At 46.0% G+C, this 25131-nt stretch overlaps 1 protein-coding gene across 3 annotated transcripts in view; it reads left to right on the forward strand.

Moving 5' to 3' along the window:
• Window positions 1-24195, forward strand: part of LOC143773237 (beta-1,3-galactosyltransferase 5-like) — a 58395-nt gene extending 34200 nt beyond the window's left edge. The window contains exons 1-3 of one of the 3 annotated variants that reach the window (XM_077260729.1): window positions 4154-4290; window positions 22336-22921; window positions 23599-24193. In XM_077260729.1, the coding sequence (XP_077116844.1) occupies window positions 22339-22921; window positions 23599-24044 (1029 nt within the window). In that variant the 5' untranslated portion in view covers window positions 4154-4290; window positions 22336-22338 and the 3' untranslated portion in view covers window positions 24045-24193. Of the gene's footprint in view, window positions 1-4153; window positions 4291-22335; window positions 22922-23598 lie in introns of those variants that run through there. The other 2 variants (XM_077260731.1, XM_077260730.1) reach the window with 2 other exon arrangements.
• The last annotated feature ends 936 nt before the right edge of the window (window positions 24196-25131 follow it).

Consider the following 25131-nt stretch of genomic DNA (forward strand, 5'->3'; position numbering starts at 1 on the left):
GAAAACAAAGACCTTTCTTGCCTCCAGAGAAGGGGACCCCAAAGCTGGATAGAAGCCCCCCACAAATAATGACGGTGAGGTAAGAGGAAATGACAAACACAGAAATGAACCAGGTTTAGCACAGAGAGGCCCGCTTACTGATAGCAGAATAAAGAAAGGTAACTTATATGGTCAACAAAAACCCTATCAAAATCCACACTGGAAATTCAAGAACCCCCGAACCGTCTAACGGTCCGGGGGGAGAACACCAGCTCCCTAGAGCTTCCAGCAAAGGTCAGGATATAGATTTGGAACAAGCTGGACAAAAATGCAAAACCAAAACAAATAGCAAAAAGCAAAAGGCAGACTTAGCTGATATAACTGGAACCAGGATCAGTAGACAAGAGCACAGCAGACTAGCTCTGATAACTACGTTGCCAGGCATTGAACTGAAGGTCCAGGGAGCTTATATAGCAACACCCCTAACTAACGACCCAGGTGCGGATAAAAGGAATGACAGAAAAACCAGAGTCAAAAAACTAGTAACCACTAGAGGGAGCAAAAAGCAAATTCACAGCAGTACCCCCCCCTTAGTGAGGGGTCACCGAACCCTCACCACGACCACCAGGGCGATCAGGATGAGCGGCATGAAAGGCACGAACCAAATCGGCCGCATGAACATCAGAGGCGACCACCCAGGAATTATCCTCCTGACCATAGCCCTTCCACTTGACCAGGTACTGAAGCCTCCGCCTGGAGAGGCGAGAATCCAAGATCTTCTCCACCACGTACTCCAACTCGCCCTCCACCAACACCGGAGCAGGAGGCTCAGCAGAAGGAACTACAGGCACAATGTACCGCCGCAACAAGGACCTATGAAATACATTGTGAATAGCAAACGACACAGGAAGATCCAGACGAAAAGATACAGGATTAAGGATTTCCAATATCTTGTAAGGCCCAATAAAACGAGGTTTAAATTTGGGAGAGGAGACCTTCATAGGAACAAAGCGGGAAGAAAGCCACACCAAATCCCCAACGCGTAGTCGGGGACCCACACCGCGGCGGCGGTTGGCAAAGCGCTGAGCCTTCTCCTGTGACAACTTCAAGTTGTCCACCACATGATTCCAGATCTGCTGCAACCTATCCACCACAGAATCCACCCCAGGACAGTCAGAAGGCTCCACATGACCCGAAGAAAAGCGAGGATGGAAACCAGAGTTGCAGAAAAAAGGCGAAACCAAGGTGGCGGAACTAGCCCGATTATTAAGGGCAAACTCAGCCAACGGCAAGAATGTCACCCAATCGTCCTGATCAGCAGAGACAAAACACCTCAAATAAGCCTCCAAAGTCTGATTGGTTCGCTCCGTCTGTCCATTAGTCTGAGGATGGAAAGCAGACGAAAACGACAAATCAATGCCCATCCTACTACAAAAGGATCGCCAGAACCTGGAAACGAACTGGGATCCTCTGTCTGACACAATATTCTCAGGGATGCCGTGCAAACGAACCACGTTCTGGAAAAACACAGGAACCAGATCGGAAGATGAAGGCAGCTTAGGCAAAGGAACCAAATGGACCATCTTGGAGAAACGATCACATATCACCCAGATAACGGACATGCCCTGAGATAGCGGAAGATCAGAAATGAAATCCATGGAGATATGTGTCCAAGGTCTCTTCGGGACAGGCAAAGGCAAGAGCAAACCGCTGGCACGAGAACAGCAAGGCTTAGCTCGAGCACAAGTCCCACAGGACTGCACAAATGACCGCACATCCCTTGACAAGGAAGGCCACCAAAAGGACCTGGCCACCAGATCTCTGGTGCCAAAAATTCCCGGGTGACCTGCCAACACCGAGGAATGAACCTCGGAAATGGCTCTGCTGGTCCACACTTGTAATCAAGGTCTGGACATTCATGTCTGCAGCAAGCATAGCCACTCTGAGGTAAAGGGGAAGAAGAAAAAAAAAAAACTCAGAATCTTCTTTCTTATAATCCCTCTTCTGCAATGCATTAAACATTTAATACTGGCCTGGCAAACTGTTATGACCCCAATGGCGAGGGTCTCAGAGGAACGTGGAAGTCTGCAGAATACAAAAATCCAGCTCATAGGGCAGTGGTAACTGGTTTGACCATATATCTACTCCTAACGCCAACACTAGAAGTAGCCGGGGATCATTCCTACGTTGATTCTAGATGACACGCGCCAGCCGGAGAATCTAGCTACCCCTAGTAGAGGAAAACAAAGACCTTTCTTGCCTCCAGAGAAGGGGACCCCAAAGCTGGATAGAAGCCCCCCACAAATAATGACGGTGAGGTAAGAGGAAATGACAAACACAGAAATGAACCAGGTTTAGCACAGAGAGGCCCGCTTACTGATAGCAGAATAAAGAAAGGTAACTTATATGGTCAACAAAAACCCTATCAAAATCCACACTGGAAATTCAAGAACCCCCGAACCGTCTAACGGTCCGGGGGGAGAACACCAGCCCCCTAGAGCTTCCAGCAAAGGTCAGGATATAGATTTGGAACAAGCTGGACAAAAATGCAAAACCAAAACAAATAGCAAAAAGCAAAAGGCAGACTTAGCTGATATAACTGGAACCAGGATCAGTAGACAAGAGCACAGCAGACTAGCTCTGATAACTACGTTGCCAGGCATTGAACTGAAGGTCCAGGGAGCTTATATAGCAACACCCCTAACTAACGACCCAGGTGCGGATAAAAGGAATGACAGAAAAACCAGAGTCAAAAAACTAGTAACCACTAGAGGGAGCAAAAAGCAAATTCACAACAGGGCTCTCCAAACGTGACATGGCATCTGATCTCAATTCCAGCCAATTCTACATTGAAAAAGTAAAACGGCACTCCTTCTCCTCCAAGCTCTGCGGTGCGCCCAAACAGTGGTTTACCCCCAAATATGGGGTATCGACGTACTCAGAAGAAATTGCACAACAACATTTGTGGTCTAATTTCTCCTGTTACCCTTGTCAAAACAAAAATTTGGGGGCAAAAAGATCATTTTTGTAGAAAAAATGCGACTTTTTATTTTCACGGCTCTACGCTATAAACTTCCGTGAAGCACCTGGGGGTTTAAAGTGCTCACCACACATCTAGATAAGTTCCTTAAGGGGTCTAGTTTCCAAAATGGGGTCACTTGTGGGGGGTCTCCACTGTTTAGGCACATCAGGGGCTCTCTAAACGTGACATGTCATCCGATCTCAATTCCAGCCAATTCTGCATTGAAACAGTGAAACGGTGCTCCTTCACTTCCAAGCTCTGCGGTGCGCCCAAACAGTGGTTTACCTCCACATATGGTGTATCGGCGTATTCACGAGAAATTGCACAACAACATTTATGGTTAAATTTCTGTTTTTACACTTGAGAAAATAAAAAAAATGGTTCTGAAGTAAAATGTTTGCAAAAAAAAAGTTAAATGTTCATTTTTGCCTTCCACATTGTTTCAGTTCCTGTGAAGCACGTAAAGGGTTAATAAACTTCTTGAATGTGGTTTTGAGCACTTTGAGGGGTGCAGTTTTTAGAATGGTGTCACACTTGGGTATTTTCTATCATATAGACCCCTCAAAATGACTTCAAATGTGATGTGGTCCCTAAAAAAAAAATGGTGTTGTAAAAATGAGAAATTGCTGGTCAACTTTTAACCCTTATAACTCCCTAACAAAAAAAATTTTGTTTCCAAAATTGTGCTGATGTAAAGTAGACATGTGGGAAATGTTATTTATTAACTATTTTTTGCGACATATCTTTATGATTTAAGGGCATAAAAATACAAAGTTTGAAAATTGCAAAATTTTCAACATTTTCGCCATATTTCCGTTTTTTTCATAAATAATCGCCAGTAATATTGAATAAATGTTACCACTAACATGAAGTACAATATGTCACGAAAAAACAGTCTCAGAATCAGCAGGATCTGTTAAAGCGTTCCAGAGTTATAACCTCATAAAGTGACAGTGGTCAGAATTGTAAAAATTGGCTCGGTCATTAAGTACCAAATTGGCTCTGTCACTAAGGGGTTAAATAAGCAGTTTAGCCAAACAAGCTTATAACATGATAGACAGCGCTGTCACAGCAGCACTCACAGCTGTGTTGAAATCATGCAATCCGACACCTTGTGACTGCCGCATTCCTGAAAATACCTATTAAGCCGCAGATAAATTCTATAGAGGAAACTTATGAATACATATTACCTGGATAAGTGATATTCGCCGTATCTGGCCAAATGGCACGCTACACCTAGGCAAACCCCGACGCGCGTTTCGCGACAGCTTCCTCTTGGGGGCGTGTGGGTGAGTCACTGTGTGATTTGTATATAGCTACTGATGTTGCTATTATAGCGTTATTTATCTTGCTACAAGCCTGCGCAGTAACCCTGCTAATTTAGGCTACTTTCACATTTGCGTTTAAATCTGCAGCGTTTAATCTGCAAACGCAAGGTCAAGAAAAACGCAAGAAAACGTGTGTAAACGCTGCGTTTTCTACCTGCATGCGATTAACGCATGCGGCATTAAAACGCAGCGTTTACATGCTTTTTTACGCGTTTTCCATGCGTTTGCGTTTTTTTCGCGCATGTTGAAAAAATTTACAGGAGAAAAATCTAGATCAGAAGAAACAGCCAATGGGACTACAGAGGACGTGTATTACGGGATATCTATATATAGACCCTAGGACTGCTGAAATCTTCAGATTTTGCTCCTGTATCCTGTGACATGATGGATCTTCACATGGATAGCTTTTACTTCAACCTGGATCTAAGCATCAAGCTTTTTCTTGCGTGTGCGTTTGCTTGGGAGCAACACCGAAACCGTGAATGACAGAGAAGGCGTAGGCGTAGGCGTTTTTGGCAACACCTCATTATAGAACTGCGGGAGAGCCGTGGTGCATATCACACCCTGTTTGTCGAGCTCAATGACAACCCGGACAAATTCCCGGAATATACCAGGATGTCGCAAGACTCTTTCCGGGATTTGCTTGCTCGCGTCCAAGGAGCCATCCAGAGACAGGACACACAGCTCCGTAGAGCGATTCCACCAGAGGAACATCTCCTGGTTACCTTAAGGTACGTAATAATTCTAAACAAATGCTAGTCATAATTTTTGCTGGTCTGACATGTATTTTTGTAAATTATTTTTTCTTTCTACAGATTTCTTGCAACTGGAGAGAGCTTGTCATCCCTTCATTTCCAGTACCGCCTTGGAATTTCCACCCTGTCCGGAATTGTTTTTGACACCTGCCGGGCTTTATGGACCATTCTCTGTGAAGAATTTATACCCATACCCACGGAGGACATGTGGATGGAAATTGCGGATAAATTTTGGACTGTTTGTGATTTCCCCAACTGTTTGGGAGAGGTGGATGGGAAGCACATCCGGATTATCAAACCAGCCAGAATGGGATCACAGTTCTTCAACTACAAGAAATATTTTTCTGTTGTTCTCATGGCAATAGCCGATGCGGACTGTCGCTTCATTGCCGTGGACATTGGTGCTTTTGGCCGTGGCAACGATTCACAGACCTTTAAAAACTCGGATATGGGCCGACGTGTTTATGGCAAAAATTTTAATTTTCCACAGCCACGACCTCTCCCCAACACTCAAGACCCACCGCTGCCATTTGTAATAGTTGGGGATGAGGCCTTTCAGATGAGTGAAAATCTCCTGAAGCCCTATTCAAGTCGGGACTTGAACCACACAAAACGGATCTATAACTACAGACTAACCAGGGCCGCAGAACAGTAGAGTGTGCCTTTGGGATTATGGTGTCCAAATGGCGCATTCTAGCAACTGCCATAAATCTAAAAATGGAGACAGTGAATGAGGTGGTAAAAGCCTGTGTGGTTCTCCACAATTTCATTCTGGCTAAGGAGCGACCCACCATAGAACTTGATGAACCTGTTGGAAACCCTTTGCCTGATTACCGTCATCACCCGCTGCGGTCAACAGTTGAAGTAGGCCACATGCGGGACCAATTTTTTTGATTCAGACCTCGGACGTGTGGAATGGCAGGACAATATGGTGTGAAATGTCCTGTTGGCTTTGGGTGTTTTACAGTTATTTTCAAAATGTTGATAATGTTGTTTGTTTTATTAAAAAAATTCTGTTTAAGTATCTACACCATGTCTCCCATGTATTTTCTTACACACCACTAACGGTTCTTGGGCAGTTGACGTCATTGCGTTATGACTCAGTTCACCAGTTGGTAATTGAGGCAGACTGTGTAGACGATGGCTGTTTGGTGCCATCACATTCTCAGTATTTGTTCATTACTTAACATCAGTATATAAGCCGAGACCAGGAGTGGTTGTTAAATCCAGAGGTGGTGTTTATATTTTTATTTGATTTTTACTCACATTGAACCACTCCAGGTTTTGGCTTACCAATAGTGATGTTAAATACTGAGCCAATAATGTCAATGTGATGGAAGCTTCACACAACAGATCAATAGTCATCAAGTCAGGTGTCAGAAATAATGAATTCATGATGCACAAATAAACAGCTCATGAATTTATTATTTCTGACACAAGTCCGGTTGGGTATAGATATGCCTTGTATCACCTCCATCGTACCTTCACTTTGTGTTAAATAGATTTAATGTACAAAGAAGATAAAATGGAGGTAATACAAGGCATTTATCTACTCTGCAGGTCTGGTGTCATAACTAACGATTTTGTGAAGACACGACCAGATGAATATAGTTACAGCTGTGTATTCAGCTGTGTATTGCCACCATTTTGTCTTCAGTCTGCGACAAAAAGTCACAGAGTGAAAATAAAAGTGTTTTTTATTTTGGGCAACCTCTTTTCTCTATACCAAACACACACAAGCCTTCTGTGTTGTACTAACTAACTGCTGGAGCTAGGAGGTAGCCCAAAAATAAATGTTCGGCGCATTTTTGAATTTGGCGCACGGTGTGTGTTGCCGGCGACGAAATACACAGTTATCCAAACCTTATTGGGGAAACAAAAAAAGAATATTTATTTTAACAACATAAAACCAAAAAAACAAATTAACTGCGCCTGCTTGGGGTTGATTGCCGTAATTGGGGGGTGTGGAGCAGTGAGGGCTGGCTAACTATTGACGACGTAGGGGTGGCTGGAGTAGGTGCAATAAAACTACTGGGGTCGGGAAATTCGGGGATTGGGCTAGACACATGAGAGGGCAGAGACACACTTGAAGGTTGAGACAAAGCAGATATTACAGACACATTGGGAGGTGAGGGGGGAGGGATAGCTATTGTCTTTTTTTTATTGCCTTTCACTTTTTTTGATTGGCGCTGCCGTCCGGGGAGCCGCGTTGGGCTACTGGGTATTGGCCTTGATGTGGTCGCCGACATGTCACGGTCCATCTGCCGTTGTTGTTGCCTTCTAGTGGTGGCGGGTAACGCCAGGGCAGGGTCCGGCATTGGCATTTCTGTGGTGGTTGTGGGTAACAAGCCTGGGTCCGGCATCGACATTCTTGTGGTGGTGGCGGATAACATGCCTGGGTCCGGCAGCAACATTCTTGTGGTGTGGGCGGGTAACAGGCCTGGGTCCTGCAGCGGCATTCTTGTGGTGTGGGCGGGTAACAGGCCTGGGTCCGGCAGCGGCATTCTTGTGGTGTGGGCGGGTAACAGGCCTGGGTCCGGCAGCGGCATTCTTGTGGTGGTGGCGGGGAACAGGCCTGGGTCCGGCAGCGGCATTCTTGTGGTGGTGGCGGGGAACAACAGGCCAGGGTCCTGCGGCTGCAGCATGGTGGTGGCAGTGGAGGAGGCCCAAGCAGGAGCAGCAGTTGTCATGGTGGTGGCGGTGGGCTGACCCACTGCACTGGGCATGGTGGTGGTGCTATAATATGGTCCGGCAGTGTTTGGAATGGAGGTGGCCGTGCAGTGGTATGCAGCAGATGTCGGCATAGAGGTAAAGCGTGACAGTGTGGGCACTGGTGGAAATGCCCCCACTGTCTGCTGAAAATACTGACTCGCCTGCATGTAAGCAGCACTGCAGGCCTGCATAACAGTAATCTGGAGATCGGGACTAAGGTGTTCCGACATGCCCTGTTCTATCTGATTAAAAAAATGATGTGCTGGCCTCTGGAGGTCGGCTTTCACTTGGGCAAGGGCTGTGGTAACCTCCTGGATATGTGTGCTCATATGACTAATGGCAGTATCCAGTCGGTCACCCATCGCCTTGAGTCCCTCGTGGAAGACCAAGCTCAAGTGCAAAAACTCGGGCATGAGTGACCTGTCCACGGCCCTCTGCCACTGCCGGGAGGAGCCCATAAAAAATTGGCTAGAGGCAGAGGACTGGGGAAGGGGAACACCTGATGGACCAGCTTCCTGGTCTCCAGGTTGTGTGGCAGGCCCACTTGCTGCAGCGCTGGAGGATGGCTGGGACGGGTCCGTGGCTGACTGATGAAGGACCGCTCCAGAACCTGGGCCAACAGTGGAGCTCCAAGTGCTGTGAAAAAATATAAAAAAAAAAAATTAATACCAAACAGTTACAAAGCTATAACTCCTGTGTTATATACATTGAGATTAAAGCAGAGCCCACACTAGCACTATTTGGACAGAGTTTTACATCAGACTTTGAAAGCCAAAATCAGGAGTACAACAGTAGGAAGAAAAGTATAATAAAACCACATGCTCTACTTCTGCATGCATCAACCACACCTGGTTTTGGATTCTAAAAACTGATGTAAAATATGAAGAGACGATGGAGGCGATACAAGCCTTATGTATTTACAAGCCATATCTATACTCACCAGGACAAGTGCCAGGAAAAATGAATTGAGGAGCCATTTGTTTGTGCATCCTGAATTCATTACTTCTGACACCTGACTTGATGACTATAGATCTGTTGTGTAGGCTGCCGTCACACTGTCAGTATTTGCTCAGTATTTCACATCACTATTGGTAAGCCAAAACCTGGAGTGGAACTATGTGAGGAAAAGTATTCAAAGAACACGTGCCCCACTTCTGCATGTATCAATCACTCATGGTTTTGGTTTCCAAATACTGATTCAAAATATTGACCAAAAAAATGCTAGCATTAATGACAAAACTTTTTTTAATTTTTTTTTTTAACCAATATACTTACGTTCTCCGGGCAAGGACCGGTCTCAAAAACGCAAGGATGCGGTGGTACTTGTATTTTCGTATCCTTGCTCCAGAACCACTTGGAAGCCAGCTCTCTTGACGCAGGTCCTTGTTGAAGCGGTCCTTCATCGATCGCCAACGTGTTTGGACTTTTGACACTGTTGACAAAACAAAACATAATAGTTAGGACAATGGTCTTTTGACCGTGGTCACACAACTGTGTGTGCTGAGAAAAAGTAATGACTTTCTCTCATCATACACAGTTGTGTGAGCATGGCCAAGGTATTGACTACATCACACTGCATTGCGATACTTACCAAATGCAGAACGGACCCGAGCTGGGGCATTGGCCCAGCCATCCCACAACGCTGTGGCCACCTCATTCCAAAGCCGCCGGTTCGTCACGTTGTTGGCGTGCAGTGGATCCCGGGTGTCCCACAATGGGACTCGCTCATTGACCAGGGAGATGAGGTGCTCATTCTCTGAGGTCCTCATCCCGTTCTGGAACCTAAAAACAAAAAGGACATTAATATTGGAGGCATTCACATACGGAAGACAGAAAATAGAATCAGAGGAATGGCATGAATATTGAAATAAAAAAAAACACTGGTGCTGAAGCAAAAGGGAAAGAAAGAGAGAAGTAGAAAGAAATGAAGATTCAAGAATTATAAAGTGAGGATACAATACACATTCAGCCAGCTATACTTACACGCTGCCGCCGTGCCACCCGACCGTGACTCCGCTGCTCCTGCCCAGTCTCCTGCCCAGTCTCTTCCGCTGTAGAAGAAGTGGTCTGAAAAAAGGAAAATATACATTGTCATATGTGTAGATGTGACAGTGAATACTTACCAATCTGAGGAGGTGAATACTCTGCTGACATGTTCCCCTTGTGCAGGCCCAGGCGTTTCCTCATCAGAAGAAAAAGACATTCTGATGTGTGCAGAAAGAAAGAAATGGCAGAAATTTGGGCATATAGACACAGATTATAGAAAAGAAAGGCATTGGATAGGATATACTCACATAGTTCTGAGGCTTGTTTGCTGCTCCAAGGGGCTGTGGGGCGTCTCGTCTGCAAGGCAGTCTGCTGAGTAGTGACCTGCAAATGTCCACTCCCTCCCTTTATCACCTTGTATGTGGGGGGTGGCTTATCAGTGTCTAGACATGTTTTTCTCAATTGAAACGCATGTGTTGAAAAACGACACCAAACGCATGTGCAGAAAAACGCATGCGTTTACATAGACTACAATGCGTTTTTTTGGCGCAAACCTTGCACAATCAGCCGCATACGTTTCCAGGCGGCAAATTGACGCCTCTAAAAATTACTACATGTTGCATTTCCGCGCCCAGACACAGACGACTAGACGACGCATGCGTCGTCAAACGCGGGAAAACGCGAACACACAAAAACGCATGCGTTTCTAATGTTATTTATAGGAACACAAAATGCATGCGGATATTTGCGGAAGAAACGCTGCGGACACAACCGCAAATGCGAAAGCGGCCTTAGCGATATCTTGGGTAGGAATACGGCTGTCCCAGCGTGACTCATTGCATGATTTAGATTCAGCTACCAGGGTTGCTCGTTAATAGCGGTATTGACCGTGTTACAAGCGTGTTTCAGTAACAGTGTTTATTTAGCTAATTCTTTCTGGTAGATATGCGGCTGCCATAGAGCAGCTAATTGTGTGATCTAGATACAGCTATTAATGCTACTGTTACAGTGCTGCTTATTATACTAAAAGCCTGTTCAGCAACAATGTGTATTTAAGGTTTTCTTTACAAATTGGAAACTTTTATAATTGAATGTTCCCTGGATTTATATATTCCTTACGCTTACCTACTAATACAGTATTTTAGCGGTTTTGAGACACTACTTTAATTGTATGTTTTGTTTGTTGGCATATATGTTAATAAAATTGTAACTTTTTAAAAAGAACTACAACACTCTTTGATTCAATGCAGTTTAATAACATGATCATTGGTCAGTATGTGTATATATATATATATATATATATATATATATATATATATATATATATATATATATATTCAGTCCTGCTCACGCTACCAGCGCCCGGCAATATTAAAGCAAAGGGGCACCGAAACAATTGCCAAACTATTTAGAAAACAGTTTCCAGGGAACGTCTGTCCTTTACAACTGCTAAAGAAAAGCATCAGAACAACATATTTGCAGTGGTTCTTTCACGCAGGTGAATGTCTTTTACTTCTGCTTTTTCAAGGTCAGGTCCTGGCATGTACAGCTTCCTCACTGGGGAAGTTCATTAACATGGGTCACAACTGGTGACGCTGTTAAAAAGAGTTCAGCATTTTGAGTTTGTGTAGCCTGGGTCTGCGTTCCAGTTCCACTTTCAGTGGCTACATAGGTGTGATTATGCTGTCCATGGCACTGTTTAACGTGAAGGGCGTAGTATCCCCTTTCTCCATAAGTGACTTTCTCACCGGGGTACAAATCGCGGTCAGGGTGTCCTCTTAACAGGTGTGACTCCACATTCCTGCGGTTGACAAATAGTTCTCTTTGTCCAATTTGTTCTCTCATGAATCACCTACCTCTGTGTAAGTTGAAAGAGACAACTGTTCCTGTTCTGATAGGTCCACTATTAGTAGGTCTAGCTGTACGAGACTGGACTTTAGCTAGCAGGTTCCTGTGTGCCATAATCTCCCATCTAGCTTTACGTTGTTGTTCTTCTGTTGCCAGTTTAAAATCTGCTGTTTGCAGTAGTTCTCTGTTTTAATAACTTTCACGCTGTTAGCTGCAGATTGGGCTTCTATAGGAAACCCCATAAGATCTGTCTGAGGGTGTCTCCAATGAACTGTCTCTTTGGGCCTGCAAGCCTTTAGTGGCGAGGTTACTGGGGTCACTGGCTCAATGTGTCACATGCATCAGTTATACAATCCCAGGTTATGGCCATTGTAATTTGTTTAAGCACTAATGGTGGGGTGCTAGTGGTCCCACTAAGGTGTCTTCAGCTACCGGGGCAGTTAACATACCTGTCTCACCGGTGCCTTGTTTTGCCTCCTCTGCTGGGGTCAGGAATTCAGGTTGCCGCTCCTGGTCTGCAGGCTGCAGGGCCTGGTGCTGCGGCGTGGTCATCTCTGTGTTCGGAGTCTCGCTTTCCGGCTGGGCCTCACTTTCTGGCTCCGTCGGGGCAGTGGTCACGAAGTCCAAGTTTTCCGTCGGCAGTGTCATCTCACATTCCGGCAGGGTCTTACTTTCCGACTCTGTCAGGGTTGCAGTAGCGAGGTCCGGATCTCCCGTTGGCGGTGTCTCCTTCTCCAGCAGTGTGACGCTTTCCAGCTCCACCTAGGTTGAAGGTGCAGGCTCCGCCAGGGCTGGGAACGCGGCTGGAAAGTGCTGGCGGGGCGGCTGGGCGGTATTCTTTCTCCGGACCAGGGATTCTTTCCAGGCAGCCACCGCTGTCATCTGGGTCTTCATGAGTTGCTGGGCCAGCTCCTCCATCTCTATGGCGAGGAGCTCCGGGTCCAGGGTAGGTTGCAGGTCCGAGGTTCCTTGCCGCTGCAGACCGGGGACATCTTTCAGGGTTTCTCCTAGTTCTGGCAGCGCTTCTTCGCTGTCCACCAGGGTCTCAACCAGGTTGCAGGCAGCCATCCTGCTGCCACGCTGTTCCACGTACTTCTTTTTGTGCCTCACGCATTTTCCCGCCAGCTCTCTCTGGGGGCAGATCCGTCCTGGAGACCGGCATCTTTGTTTCGTATTACAGTCTCTGAAGGGGTGGATCCAGCTTTCAAGCCAGTGCTTGAACTCCACCCATAGCAACACATCTTTTCCTGTTCTCTGTCCGCCTCGTGGTACAGCAATGGCGGCCATATTTCAATCCCACACTGTATAACAGTCCATTGTAATCTATGGCGCACAGTACCCGGCGATGCCAGGGTACGGGATCCTGTTCATGACACCAAAGTTAAGTTACCCCCAGAGCAGTGGGGTACTCGGTACCAAGTCCGGTCACAAGGTGGATGTCACGGTGGCTGCGACCCGGTCCATGGCCGTGGGTCTCAATGTTAAAGGGGAAAATGTTCAAAGTTTGTTGTGACGCCACCCGTGGAGTTCGGTCAGTAGTAGGACTGACCCTGCATTAAAGGGGTCCCCTGGGGATGTTGCGACATCACAGATGTTACACTTCCCACAGGTGAAGCGGGGTCCCCAGGGGTCCTATGGTGTGTGGCCAAGATGATATGTGAATAAATAGAGGAGACAGGTTGTAAGTCTTTACCTGGTTTACTGTAGGTTGCTGGCCACAGTACAGGGTACCAGGCATGGATGATGGTGGCCCGGCCGGCTCAGAGGCAATAGGGGGTTCCCTTCTCCAGCAGAGGTCGTGAGCCTTTCCAACTAGCGCCATTAAAGGTGAGGTCCCTGCTGCCTGAAGCTTCCTACAGAATCCTCCAGTTTTCCCCCTGTCCAGAGACAGGTACCTGCATGATGGGCAGCTTGAGCCTTTTTACAGGGACTCTATCATGCCCCAGGCTCCTCAGGTGCTGCTCCATCTCAGGCGTGGTGCGGGCAGTTAATGTGTAGTGTCGTGCCCTCTGGTTCTGCTCTGTGTCCTAGAGTCACACAAAAGCCTCGGGCTCCCGGTTCCCGGCTACTGTGCTTCAGCTCTGAGGGTGCCCTGCCACAGTTCCCCTCCTGTGCTCCTTCCCTTCCGGCTACTCCAAATCCAACCCTTCAGGTCTTCCTCGTTCCAGAGGCTGCAGCTCCCTCGTGGCTGACAGTCCTCTCTTTCTGCACTGTGTCTCTCCTAGATGTCTGCTCTGCTTGGTCTCCCAGGACCAACTGCCTAGCTCCTCCTCCAGGTCAGGATACATAAAGCCTAGGGAAGGTCCCCTGAATCCGGGTATTGAGCTCCTCCTCCTGGCCTGGATTCAGAATGTGTTGTATGTGTGCGCCTTAGGCTACTTTCACACTTGCGTCATTTGGCCTCTGTCACAATGCCTCGTTTTGGAGAAAAAACACATCCTGCAAAGTTGCCCGCAGGATGCATTTTTTCTCCATAGACTTGTATTACCGACGCATCGTGACGTATGGACACACGTTCCATACGTCGTGCACTGGATGCCTCGGTATTTGGTGGACCGTCGTAGCGAAAAAACGTTCAAGGGAACGTTTTTTCGTACGTCGGGTCCTGCATTTTGAACTGTGCAGGCGCAGCCGGAACTCCACCCCCTCCTCCCTGGGACTTCACAATGGGCAGTGGACGCGTTGACACACTGCATCCGCTGCCCACATTGTGCAAAAAATCACCACTGTCCGTCGGTATGTTGCGCCGACGCCTTGTGACGGCCCCGTACCGACGGAAGTGTGAAAGAAGCCTTACCTGGTGAAGAGAAGTCCATTACCTCTGAGCATGACATTACCTTCCCCGAAGGAAAAGCAACATCACTGAAGCAACCGGTCACCTGGGGTTTCATGACGCCACCTGTGGTATTCGGTCAGGGTGACCGACGCTGCTTTAAGGGGTCCGCTGGAGTGATGTTATGGCAGCTAGATGGTATAACTTCCCACAGGTGAAATATGTCCCCAGGGCTCCCGGGGTGTAGATGGAAGATGGTGAAGGAACGAGGACACAGGTTTGCAGTCTCTACCTTGTTTACTGAAGACTTCAGGCAGCCACAGTCCAGGGCACCAGATCACAGGGCAGGCAGAGTCCAGCCGACTTGAATGCAAGTTGGGAGTCCCCTTTTCCAGGTGGAGATTAAGGCCATGTGCACACGTTCAGTATTTTTCGTGTTTTTTTTCGCATTTTTTCGCTATAAAAACGAGAAAAAAAGCTAACATATGCCTCCCATTATTTTCAGGGTATTTCGCATTTTTTGTGCAAATGTTGCATTTTTTTCCACGAAAAAATCGCATTGCGGAAAAAAAAGCAACATGTTCATTAAAAATGCGGAATTGCGGGGATTCCGCACACCTAGGAATGCATTGATCTGCTTACTTCCCGCACGGGGCTGTGCACACCATGCGGGAAGTAAGCAGATCATGTGCGGTTGGTACCCAGGGTGGAGGAGAGGAGACTCTCCTCCACGGACTGGGCACCGTATAATTGGTAAAAAAAAAAGAACTAAAATAAAAAATAGTCATATACTCACCTTCGATGGCCCCCGGAGTCTTCCCGCCTCTCAGCGCTGCATCCTCTCTTCCGTTCCTATAGATGCTCTGTGTGAAGGACCTGCGATGACGTCGCTGTCTTGTGATTGGTCGCATGAACGCTCATGTGACCGCTCACATGACCGCGACGTCATCGAAGGTCCTGCACACACACCATCTATAGGAACGGACGCCGCTGAGGAGATCGGCTGTCTGCAGAGGGTGAGTATAACCATTTTTTTTATTATTTTTAACATGATATCTTTTTACTATTGATGCTGCATAGGCAGCATCTATAGTAAAAAGTTGGTCACACTTGTCAAACACTATGTTTGACAAGTGTGACCAACCTGTCAGTCAGTTTTCCAAGCGATGCTACAGATCACTTGGAAAACTTTAGCATTCTGCAAGCTAATTACGCTTGCAAAATGCTAAAAAAACGCGAAAAAAACGGGAAAAAAAACGCAAAAAAAAAATGCGGATTTCTTGCAGAAAATTTCCGGTTTTCTTCAGGAAATTTCTGCAAGAAATCCTGACATGTGCACATACCCTAAGAGCCTTCCCTCTAGCGCAGTGGTTTGTAGTCCCTTACTGCCTATGGCTTCAGAAAAGGTCCTCCCAGTTCGTCTCTGTCCCCCATATAGGAGAGGACAATACCTGCATGACAGGTAACTCGAGCCTTTTCACAGGGACTCTATCATGCCCCAGGCTCTATGTGTTACTGTGTCTTCAGGTGTGTGTGGCAGACAGGTAACTTGCAGTTCAGCTGCCCTGCTGGTTTCTGCTGTAAGTCAGAGTCCCTTACAACCTCGGTGGTCCGGCTACCGGTGTCTGCGCTTTGCCAGGGAGACAGTCTGCTCGCCGCGGTCCTCCCCCTGGGGTCCTCGCCTGTGCTCCTCTCTCCTATGCGCTCACTGCAATATGTTCTGCTTTCAGTGTTGTCTCTGTCCAGGAGCTGCAGCATTCTCTCGTGGCTGCACGGCCTCTCATGTGTTCTTCCTGCCTCAGACTGCTCCAGTCTGCAGTCTGGCACTAACTCACTAACTTTCCCTCCAAAACTCCCATATATATGGGGAGTCACCTAGTAAATAGGATCAAAAACTCCCCCTGGTGGCCTGGAGTGTGAACATGTTGCCTGCTTGTGTTTACCTGGTGAAAGTTATCCTTCCTTGCCTTCAAGCGTAACATCACTCTCCCCGTAAGGAAAGCAATGTTACTGTGACGACCAGGACCCTGGGGTGCCATACATGTCCACTGCTCAACTGTTGTGCTTGGCATTCTGAGACTTGTAGTCCCTTTGCTGTAATCTGCACTTCACCACGCTGCTTGGAATTTTGCTGCAGGCTGCTGCGCTGGGCATCCTGAGACTTGTGGTACCTCTGCTGGAATCTGCTCTACAGGCTGCTGCTTGGGATCTGCCACAGGCTGCTGGTGCAGTATTTGATCCTTCTGGAAGCAGAAGCTTGGGGCTGCCGCACAGGCCGCAGCTGCATCTGGGGTCCACCTGGGACAATGTGTGACCTGGAATCTGCAGAGTTCTGCTTGTGTGACATAAACAGTTCCTGGTTCCTATAAGTCTCCGCCAGGGGCCCCATCCTCTGTAGGACACAGTCTATGTCCCCCACCACTTTTGCCAGCCATACACCCAGTGAGTTCAGACTCTGGTCACACATGGTGTGGTCCCCGGTGTTAGCAGCCTTTACCTCATAGAGAGCGTCTATCTGCTTCTGCAGGAGGCTTTTCTGCTGGTGTAACTCACCGAGCTTCTGGACCAGTCCTGGGATCTCTTCTGCAAGCTGCAGCTCAGGTGCACATGGTGTCTCCTTCTGGGATCCTGCTTTCAGTGATGTCCCCGGCTGCTTGGGACCAGATGTCTCCTTGATTTTTACCACCGCTGATTTCGTGATTCCAGGCTCCATAGCACTTTTACTGCTGCCACCTGACTGCGACCTTGTGTCATACCTCCCAACTTTTGAAGAAGGGAAAGAGGGACAAAGTTTGCGGCGCGGCAAATTTTAGGCCACTCCTCTGGCCACACCCATTCATAATTAGTCACACCCATATCCACGTCCCAACCACACCCATTTAGCACTGCCGATCACACTATTTCATATACAATAATTATACACAAAAAAATATGGCCACACAGTGCCCCATACTGTATAATGGCCACACATGATACTCAATACTGTATAACGGCCACACATGACGCTCCACACTGTATAATGAACACACATGATGCTCCATACTGTATAATGACCGCACATGATGCTCCATACTGTATAATGACCACACATGATGCTCCATACTGTATAATGACCGCACATGATACTCAATACTGTATAACGGCCACACATGACGCTCCATACTGTATAATGAACACACATGATGCTCCATACTGTATAATGACTGCACATGATGCTCCATACTGTATAATGGCCACACATGATACTCAATACTGTATAACGGCCACACATGACGCTCCATACTGTATAATGACCACACATGATGCTCCATACTGTATAATGACCGCACATGATGCTCCATACTGTATAATGACCACACATGATGCTCCATACTGTATAATGGCCACACATGACGCTCCATACTGTATAATGAACACACATGATGCTCCATACTGTATAATGACCGCATGCATACTGTATAATGGCCGCACATGATGCTCCATACTGTATAATGACCGCACATGATGCTCCATACTGTACAATGACCGCACATGATGCTCCGTACTGTATAATGGCCCCACATGATTCGCCATACTGTATAATGACCACACATGATGCTCCATACTGTATAATGACCGCACATGAGGCTGCATACTGTATAATGACCGCACATGATGCTCCATACTGTATAATGACCGCACATGATGCTCCATACTGTATAATGGCCCCACATGATTCTCCATACTGTATAATGACCACACATGATTTTCCATACTGTATAATGAACACACATGATGCTCCATACTGTATGATGACCGCACATGATGCTGCATACTGTATAATGACCGCACATGATGCTCCATACTGTATACTGGCTGCACATGATGCTCCATACTGTATACTGGCTGCACATGATGCTCCATACTGTATAATGACTGCACATGATGCTCCATACTGTATAATGGCCACAGTTCTCCATACTGTATAATGACATACAGGCACACAGCTCACACACACGCTCACACACACGCACACAGCTCACACACACGGCTCACACGCACGCAGCTCACACACATGCAGCATCACACACACACAGCATCACACACACACACGCAGTATCAAACATACACACGCAGCATCACAAACGCAGCTCACAAACACATGCAGCTTTGACACAAATGCATCACACACGCAGCCATCACACACACGCAGCCATCACACACACGCAGCCATCACACACACACACGCAGCCATCACACACACACGCAGCCATCACACACACACCCAGCCATCACACACACACCTAGCCATCACACACACGCAGCCATCACACACACGCAGCCATCACACACACGCAGCCATCACACACATGCAGCCATCACACACACGCAGCCATCACATACACACCAGATACCTCATACACACATGACACACACACACATGCAGCATCTCACACACACACATGCAGCATCACACACACACACACACACATGCAGCATCACACACACACATGCAGCATCACACACACACATGCAGCATCACACACACACACATGCAGCATCACACACATCACACACACACACACACACAATCTCCTCTGTGGTGCAGGGGCGGCTGATGTCCATGTGCAGTTCTTCAGTTTCTCCGGCTGCTCACAGCTCTGCACTGTCCCGGCACCTCCCCCCTGTCCCGGCACCTCCCCCGTCTCTCCTTCTCTGCCGGGATACCAGATAAGAGCAGGAGAAGCCGGAGCTCCGTTCACACACAGGAGGTAGTGAGTCGCTGACCTTTCACCTTGATCGCTGCTGGCTCTCTCCCTCAGCGTGGCAGGCAGCGCAGCGCCGCACAGGGGGCCTGGTCGGTGGGGAGGTGACCCAGCTTTTATAAAAAAAATAAAAAAAACAGCCACAAACCTAAGTTACTCAGGTGCCGCCCCCTGCATTGTCCCCGCCCCAGGCACGTAGTGCGGGACAAGTAATGTCCCGCCCGGGATCCCGGGGCTGACTGTCAAAATCAGGACAGTCCCGCGGGATCCGGGACGGTTGGGAGGTATGCTTGTGTGTCCAGAGCTCGCCATGCTGGTCACCACATGTTTCTCCTGGAGTATCTGTCTCTCCAGTGAAGTTCTCCACTGCTTGTTGGGAGTGAGCTGCACACCTGAGGCCGGTGATGGCATCTCCTGAGCTTCAGGCTGCTTTCCTACATTCAGCTTCTCACCAGTAGATTTCTTTTGGATTTCTCCTAATCGCACTTCACTCTGCTTCCCTTGGCTGGACGACTGCTTAACTGGAACTTTCTTGCCTACAACCATGGCTTTTCCTTGTTCCGTTACTTTACTAACTTTCTTGCTGCTGTTATCACTTTCATTCTGAGCTTTCTTTCCCCTCAGAAATCACTTTGGAATCTGTATCCTCATTAGAAACAGCTTGGGAGTTTCTTCCCAGTGTAGGCCTGGAAGCCTGGGCCTTGCTTGGGGAGTTTCCCCACCCAGGGTGACCCCTCCCTGGGCTTGCTCCAGACATCAGGAGATCCACAAAACACACAACCTCACAGCTAGGAGGCAGTATTATAGCAGTTATATTCTTGTACATAGGGGCAGTATTATAGTAGTTATATTCTTGTACATAGTGGCAGTATTATAGTAGTTATATTCTTGTATATAGGGGCAGTATTATAGTAGTTATATTCTTGTACATAGGAGCAGTATTATAGCAGTTATATTCTTGTACATAGGAGCAGTATTATAGTAGTTATATTCTTGTATATAGGGGCAGTATTATAGTAGTTATATTCTTGTACAGAGGAGCAGTATTATAGTAGTTATATTCTTGTATATAGGAGCAGTATTATAGTAGTTATATTCTTGTACATAGGGGCAGTATTATAGTAGTTATATTCTTGTACATAGAGGCAGTATTATAGTAGTTATATTCTTATACATAGGGCCAGTATTATAGTAGTTATATTCTTGTACATAGGGGCAGTATTATAGTAGTTATATTCTTGTATATAGGGGCAGTATTATAGTAGTTATATTCTTATACATAGGGCCAGTATTATAGTAGTTATATTCTTGTACATAGGGGCAGTATTATAGTAGTTATATCCTTGTATATAGGGGCAGTATTATAGTAGTTATATTCTTGTACATAGGGGCAGTATTATAGTAGTTATATTCTTGTACATAGGGGGCAGTATTATAGTAGTTATATTCTTGTACATAGGGGCAGTATTATAGTAGTTATATTCTTGTACATATGAGCAGTATTATAGTATTTATATTCTTGTATATAGGGGCAGTATTATAGTAGTTATATTCTTGTACATAGGGGCAGTATTATAGTAGTTATATTCTTGTACATAGGAGCAGTATTATAGTAGTTATATTCTTGTACATAGGAGCAGTATTATAGTAGTTATATTCTTGTACATAGGAGCAGTATTATAGTAGTTATATTCTTGTACATAGGAGCAGTATTATAGTAGTTATATTCTTGTACATAGGAGCAGTATTATAGTAGTTATATTCTTGTACATAGGAGCAGTATTATAGTAGTTATATTCTTGTACATAGGGTGTCATGATTCCCAATGGCAGGGACACGGGCAAAAACGGACTAGCTCTAGGAAGATGGTATCTCAGGTAACCGCGATGCTGAACCTAACACGCAATTAAAAGTAGCCAGGGGGTGTGCCTACGTTTTATCCCTAGACACCTCGCGCCAGCCGGAGATCTAGCTGCCCCTAGAAGAGGAATACACAGACCTGGCTTGCCTCCAGGGAAACCCCAAAAGTGATAGTAGCCCCCCACATATAATAACGGTTAGGTAAGAGGAAAACACGTACGCAGTATGAATATAGATTCAGCAAAGTGAGGCCCTCTGACTAGATAGATGAAAATACAAAAGAGGACTTCGCGGTTACCTCAAAACCCTAAGCAGCCATCCTGAAACTACCTTGACTCCGTTATCAACTCATGACACCGGAGTAGTAATTTCAGATCACTAGAGCTTCCAGCAGCACGAGAAATACAAATGCATGCTGGACAAAACAAACACAAAAAATGCCAAAAAATTCAACTTAGCTGAATTGCAGACTTGGAGCAGGTAGCAAGCAACAGAGGTGCTCTGGTAACATTGATTGCCGGCGCTAGAGTGACTGAGAAGCCAGACTAAATAGGAAACTCCCAATTTCCTGATGAAAACAGGTGCACTGGAAACACAAGACAAAAGTCAACCAGTACCACCAGTAGCCACCAGAGGGAGCCCAAAAACAGAATTCACAACAATAGGGGCAGTATTATAGTAGTTATATTCTTGTACATAGGGGCAGTATTATAGTAGTTATATTCTTGTACATAGGAGCAGTATTATAGTAGTTATATTCTTGTACATAGGAGCAGTATTATAGTAGTTATATTCTTGTACATAGGAGCAGTATTAAAGTAGTTATATTCTTGTACATAGGAGCAGTATTATAGTAGTTATATTCTTGTACATAGGGGCAGTATTATAGTAGTTATATTCTTGTACATAGGAGCAGTATTATAGTAGTTATATTCTTGTACATAGGGGCAGTATTATAGTAGTTATATTCTTGTACATAGGGGCAGTATTATAGTAGTTATATTCTTGTACATAGGAGCAGTATTATAGTAGTTATATTCTTGTACATAGGGGCAGTATTATAGTAGTTATACTCTTGTACATAGGGGCAGTATTATAGTAGTTATATTATTGTACATAGGAGCAGTATTATAGTAGTTATATTCTTGTACATAGGAGCAGTATTATAGTAGTTATATTCTTGTACATAGGAGCAGTATTATAGTAGTTATATTCTTGTACATAGGGGCAGTATTATAGTAGTTATATTCTTGTACATAGGGGGCAGTATTTACGTAATGATATTTTTTTTCGTGTTTAATTTGTCCCTCTTGCTCTTTCTTATTAGGCCATGAAAAGGAATAAGTTTTTGGTCCTCTCCTGCCTTATTTCTATTACTATCTTTCTGATTTTTAAATTGTTTGGACGGCGGGACCCTTTAGTGTGTAGAGTTCTTCCTGAGTTGCCTCAAGTGACCCCCATGAAACTTGTGATGAGACAATCGGAGACCCTCAGTGATGGGAAATATGATTATCACTTGAATCTCTCCAGTTTTCAGTCGGAGTTCCCGTACTTGCAGTCGTACCAATGTTCAGTGATTCTCGGTCCGGCTGTGGGACCATATGATACCAGCGACTTACCGCTCCTAATTATGGCCGTAAAATCCCATCCAGAGGCTGGAAGTAGGAGAAATGCTTTACGACAGACCTGGGCCAAGGAACAAGAATTGAACGGCTACAAAATAAGACGACTCTTTCTGCTGGGGAGGACGAATTTATCAGAGCAAATGGAGAATGTAAAAATGGAGAGTGACACCTATGGGGACGTCCTTCAGTGGGACATGATAGAAGGACATCACAACCTCTCTCTAAAGGAACGATGCTTCCTGGAGTGGATGCTCCACAACATCACTGAAGTGGATTACATATTCAAGGGTAGGTAGCAGTCACTGGCTCTGCAGCTTATAGGAATCCTCTGTGACATTATTATCATTGGCCTTTTCATTTTTAGGATTCTGTGTGACACTATCATTACTAACCATATAACTTGTAAGATCATGTTTGACACTATCGTGACGCTGAGTCACTTCTGAGGGACATGCTGTGAGTCGGGATAGTTGAGGAGTACAAGGTCAATAGCCAGGAGAGTATGTCATGAACAGAGGAAAGAGACAAAGTCATAGTCAGTTAAAGGTTCGAGCTCAAAATACCAGGAGGATAGCGGATCAGAGCAGAGGGGTTAAACCGATGGCTGGTCAAAACGAGGTCCAAGGTCAGGCAGCGATAGATCAATGAGCAAAATTCAAGGCACAGAGTAAGCCAACCCCACTTAGGTGAAGCTAGGGATGACAGCTATCCGAATTGCCAGCTCAGTCAAATAGCAGAGCAGTTATGGGAACTGGGAGCCCCTGACGAGAGCTCAGCTCCTCCCACTCTCAGATAGGACGGCCAAGCTGTCAATCAAAACACAGACAGCTCAGCATGCCCCTGTACTAGACTGGACAACTGAGCTGTCAATCACTGCGCAGACAGAGCAGCACTGAGGGGTGGAATTATTACAACTATTATCACTGACCTTATATAACATGGATGGTCTTGTGTTTCCCCGGCAGGTGACGATGACGTGTTTGTGAACGTACATGTGGTGTTAGATCTAATTAGAGATTTTGGATCTCCAGAATTGGTCCATGGATATCATCAGCATCGCCCATTGGTCATGCGACATACCAAATACAGAATCACTGAGTCTCTCTACCCCTCGAAAAACTATCCCGGCTTTGTGTCAGGTGGAGGCTTCATCTTCTCAGGAGCCTCGGTGCCTTGTTTATATGAAGCCTCTTGTAAGATGCCGGTTTTCCCATTGGACGATGTATACTTTGGTTTCTTGGCTTTGGCAGCAAATTTGAAATACAGACATGACGATCGTTTCTGCGTCCTGGGCCTGAAATACGATGTGTGTCTCTACAAGGAGAAGCTAATTGTGCATGGAATCAGCCCAGACAGATTGCTGCAGATATGGAGAGATGTGAACGAAAAAAGCTGTGAGAAGAAAATATAAAAAGGCTTAACAGGAGGATGAGCGTCAAAGACCTGAAATCCCGAGAACAATTTGATACAATGAGCACAATCCTGGGAAGAAGCCACCATGCGACTACAACACATGCCAGAAGAATATTTGTGTAATGTAATAATAAAGATTATATTTTTGTAACAACTATGACGTCTATACCTGCTCATTTCAGGTAGAAGCCTCCTGTGTTCTCCCCTCTGTAATATATCATCCTTCTCCTTTGTTCTCCCCTCTGTAATATATCATCCTTCTCCTTTGTTCTCCCCTCTGTAATATATCATCCTTCTCCTGTGTTCTCCCCTCTAGTATATCATCCTTCTCCAGTGTTCTCCCCTCTAGTGTATCATCCTTCTCCTGTGTTCTCCTCTCTAGTGTATCATCCTTCTCCTGTGTTCTCCCCTCTAGTATATCATCCTTCTCCAGTGTTCTCCTCTCTAGTATATCATCCTTCTCCAGTGTTCTCCTCTCTAGTGTATCATCCTTCTCCTGTGTTCTCCCCTCTAGTATATCATCCTTCTCCTGTGTTCTCCTCTCTAGTGTATCATCCTTCTCCAGTGTTCTCCTCTCTATTGTATCATCCTTCTCCTGTGTTCTCCCCTCTAGTATATCATCCTTCTCCTGTGTTCTCCTCTCTAGTGTATCATCCTTCTCCAGTGTTCTCCTCTCTATTGTATCATCCTTCTCCTGTGTTCTCCCCTCTAGTATATCATCCTTCTCCAGTGTTCTCCTCTCTGTAATATATCATCCTTCTCCTGTGTTCTCCTCTCTAGTATATCATCCTTCTCCTGTGTTCTCCCCTCTAGTATATCATCCTTCTCCAGTGTTCTCCTCTCTAGTATATCATCCTTCTCCAGTGTTCTCCTCTCTAGTGTATCATCCTTCTCCAGTGTTCTCCCCTCTAGTATATCATCCTTCTCCAGTGTTCTCCTCTCTAGTATATCATCCTTCTCCAGTGTTCTCCTCTCTAGTGTATCATCCTTCTCCAGTGTTCTCCTCTCTAGTATATCATCCTTCTCCTGTGTTCTCCTCTCTAGTGTATCATCCTTCTCCAGTGTTCTCCTCTCTAGTGTATCAT

Source organism: Ranitomeya variabilis, chromosome 5 (assembly GCF_051348905.1).
Source record: "Ranitomeya variabilis isolate aRanVar5 chromosome 5, aRanVar5.hap1, whole genome shotgun sequence".
Lineage (NCBI taxonomy): Eukaryota > Metazoa > Chordata > Amphibia > Anura > Dendrobatidae > Ranitomeya > Ranitomeya variabilis.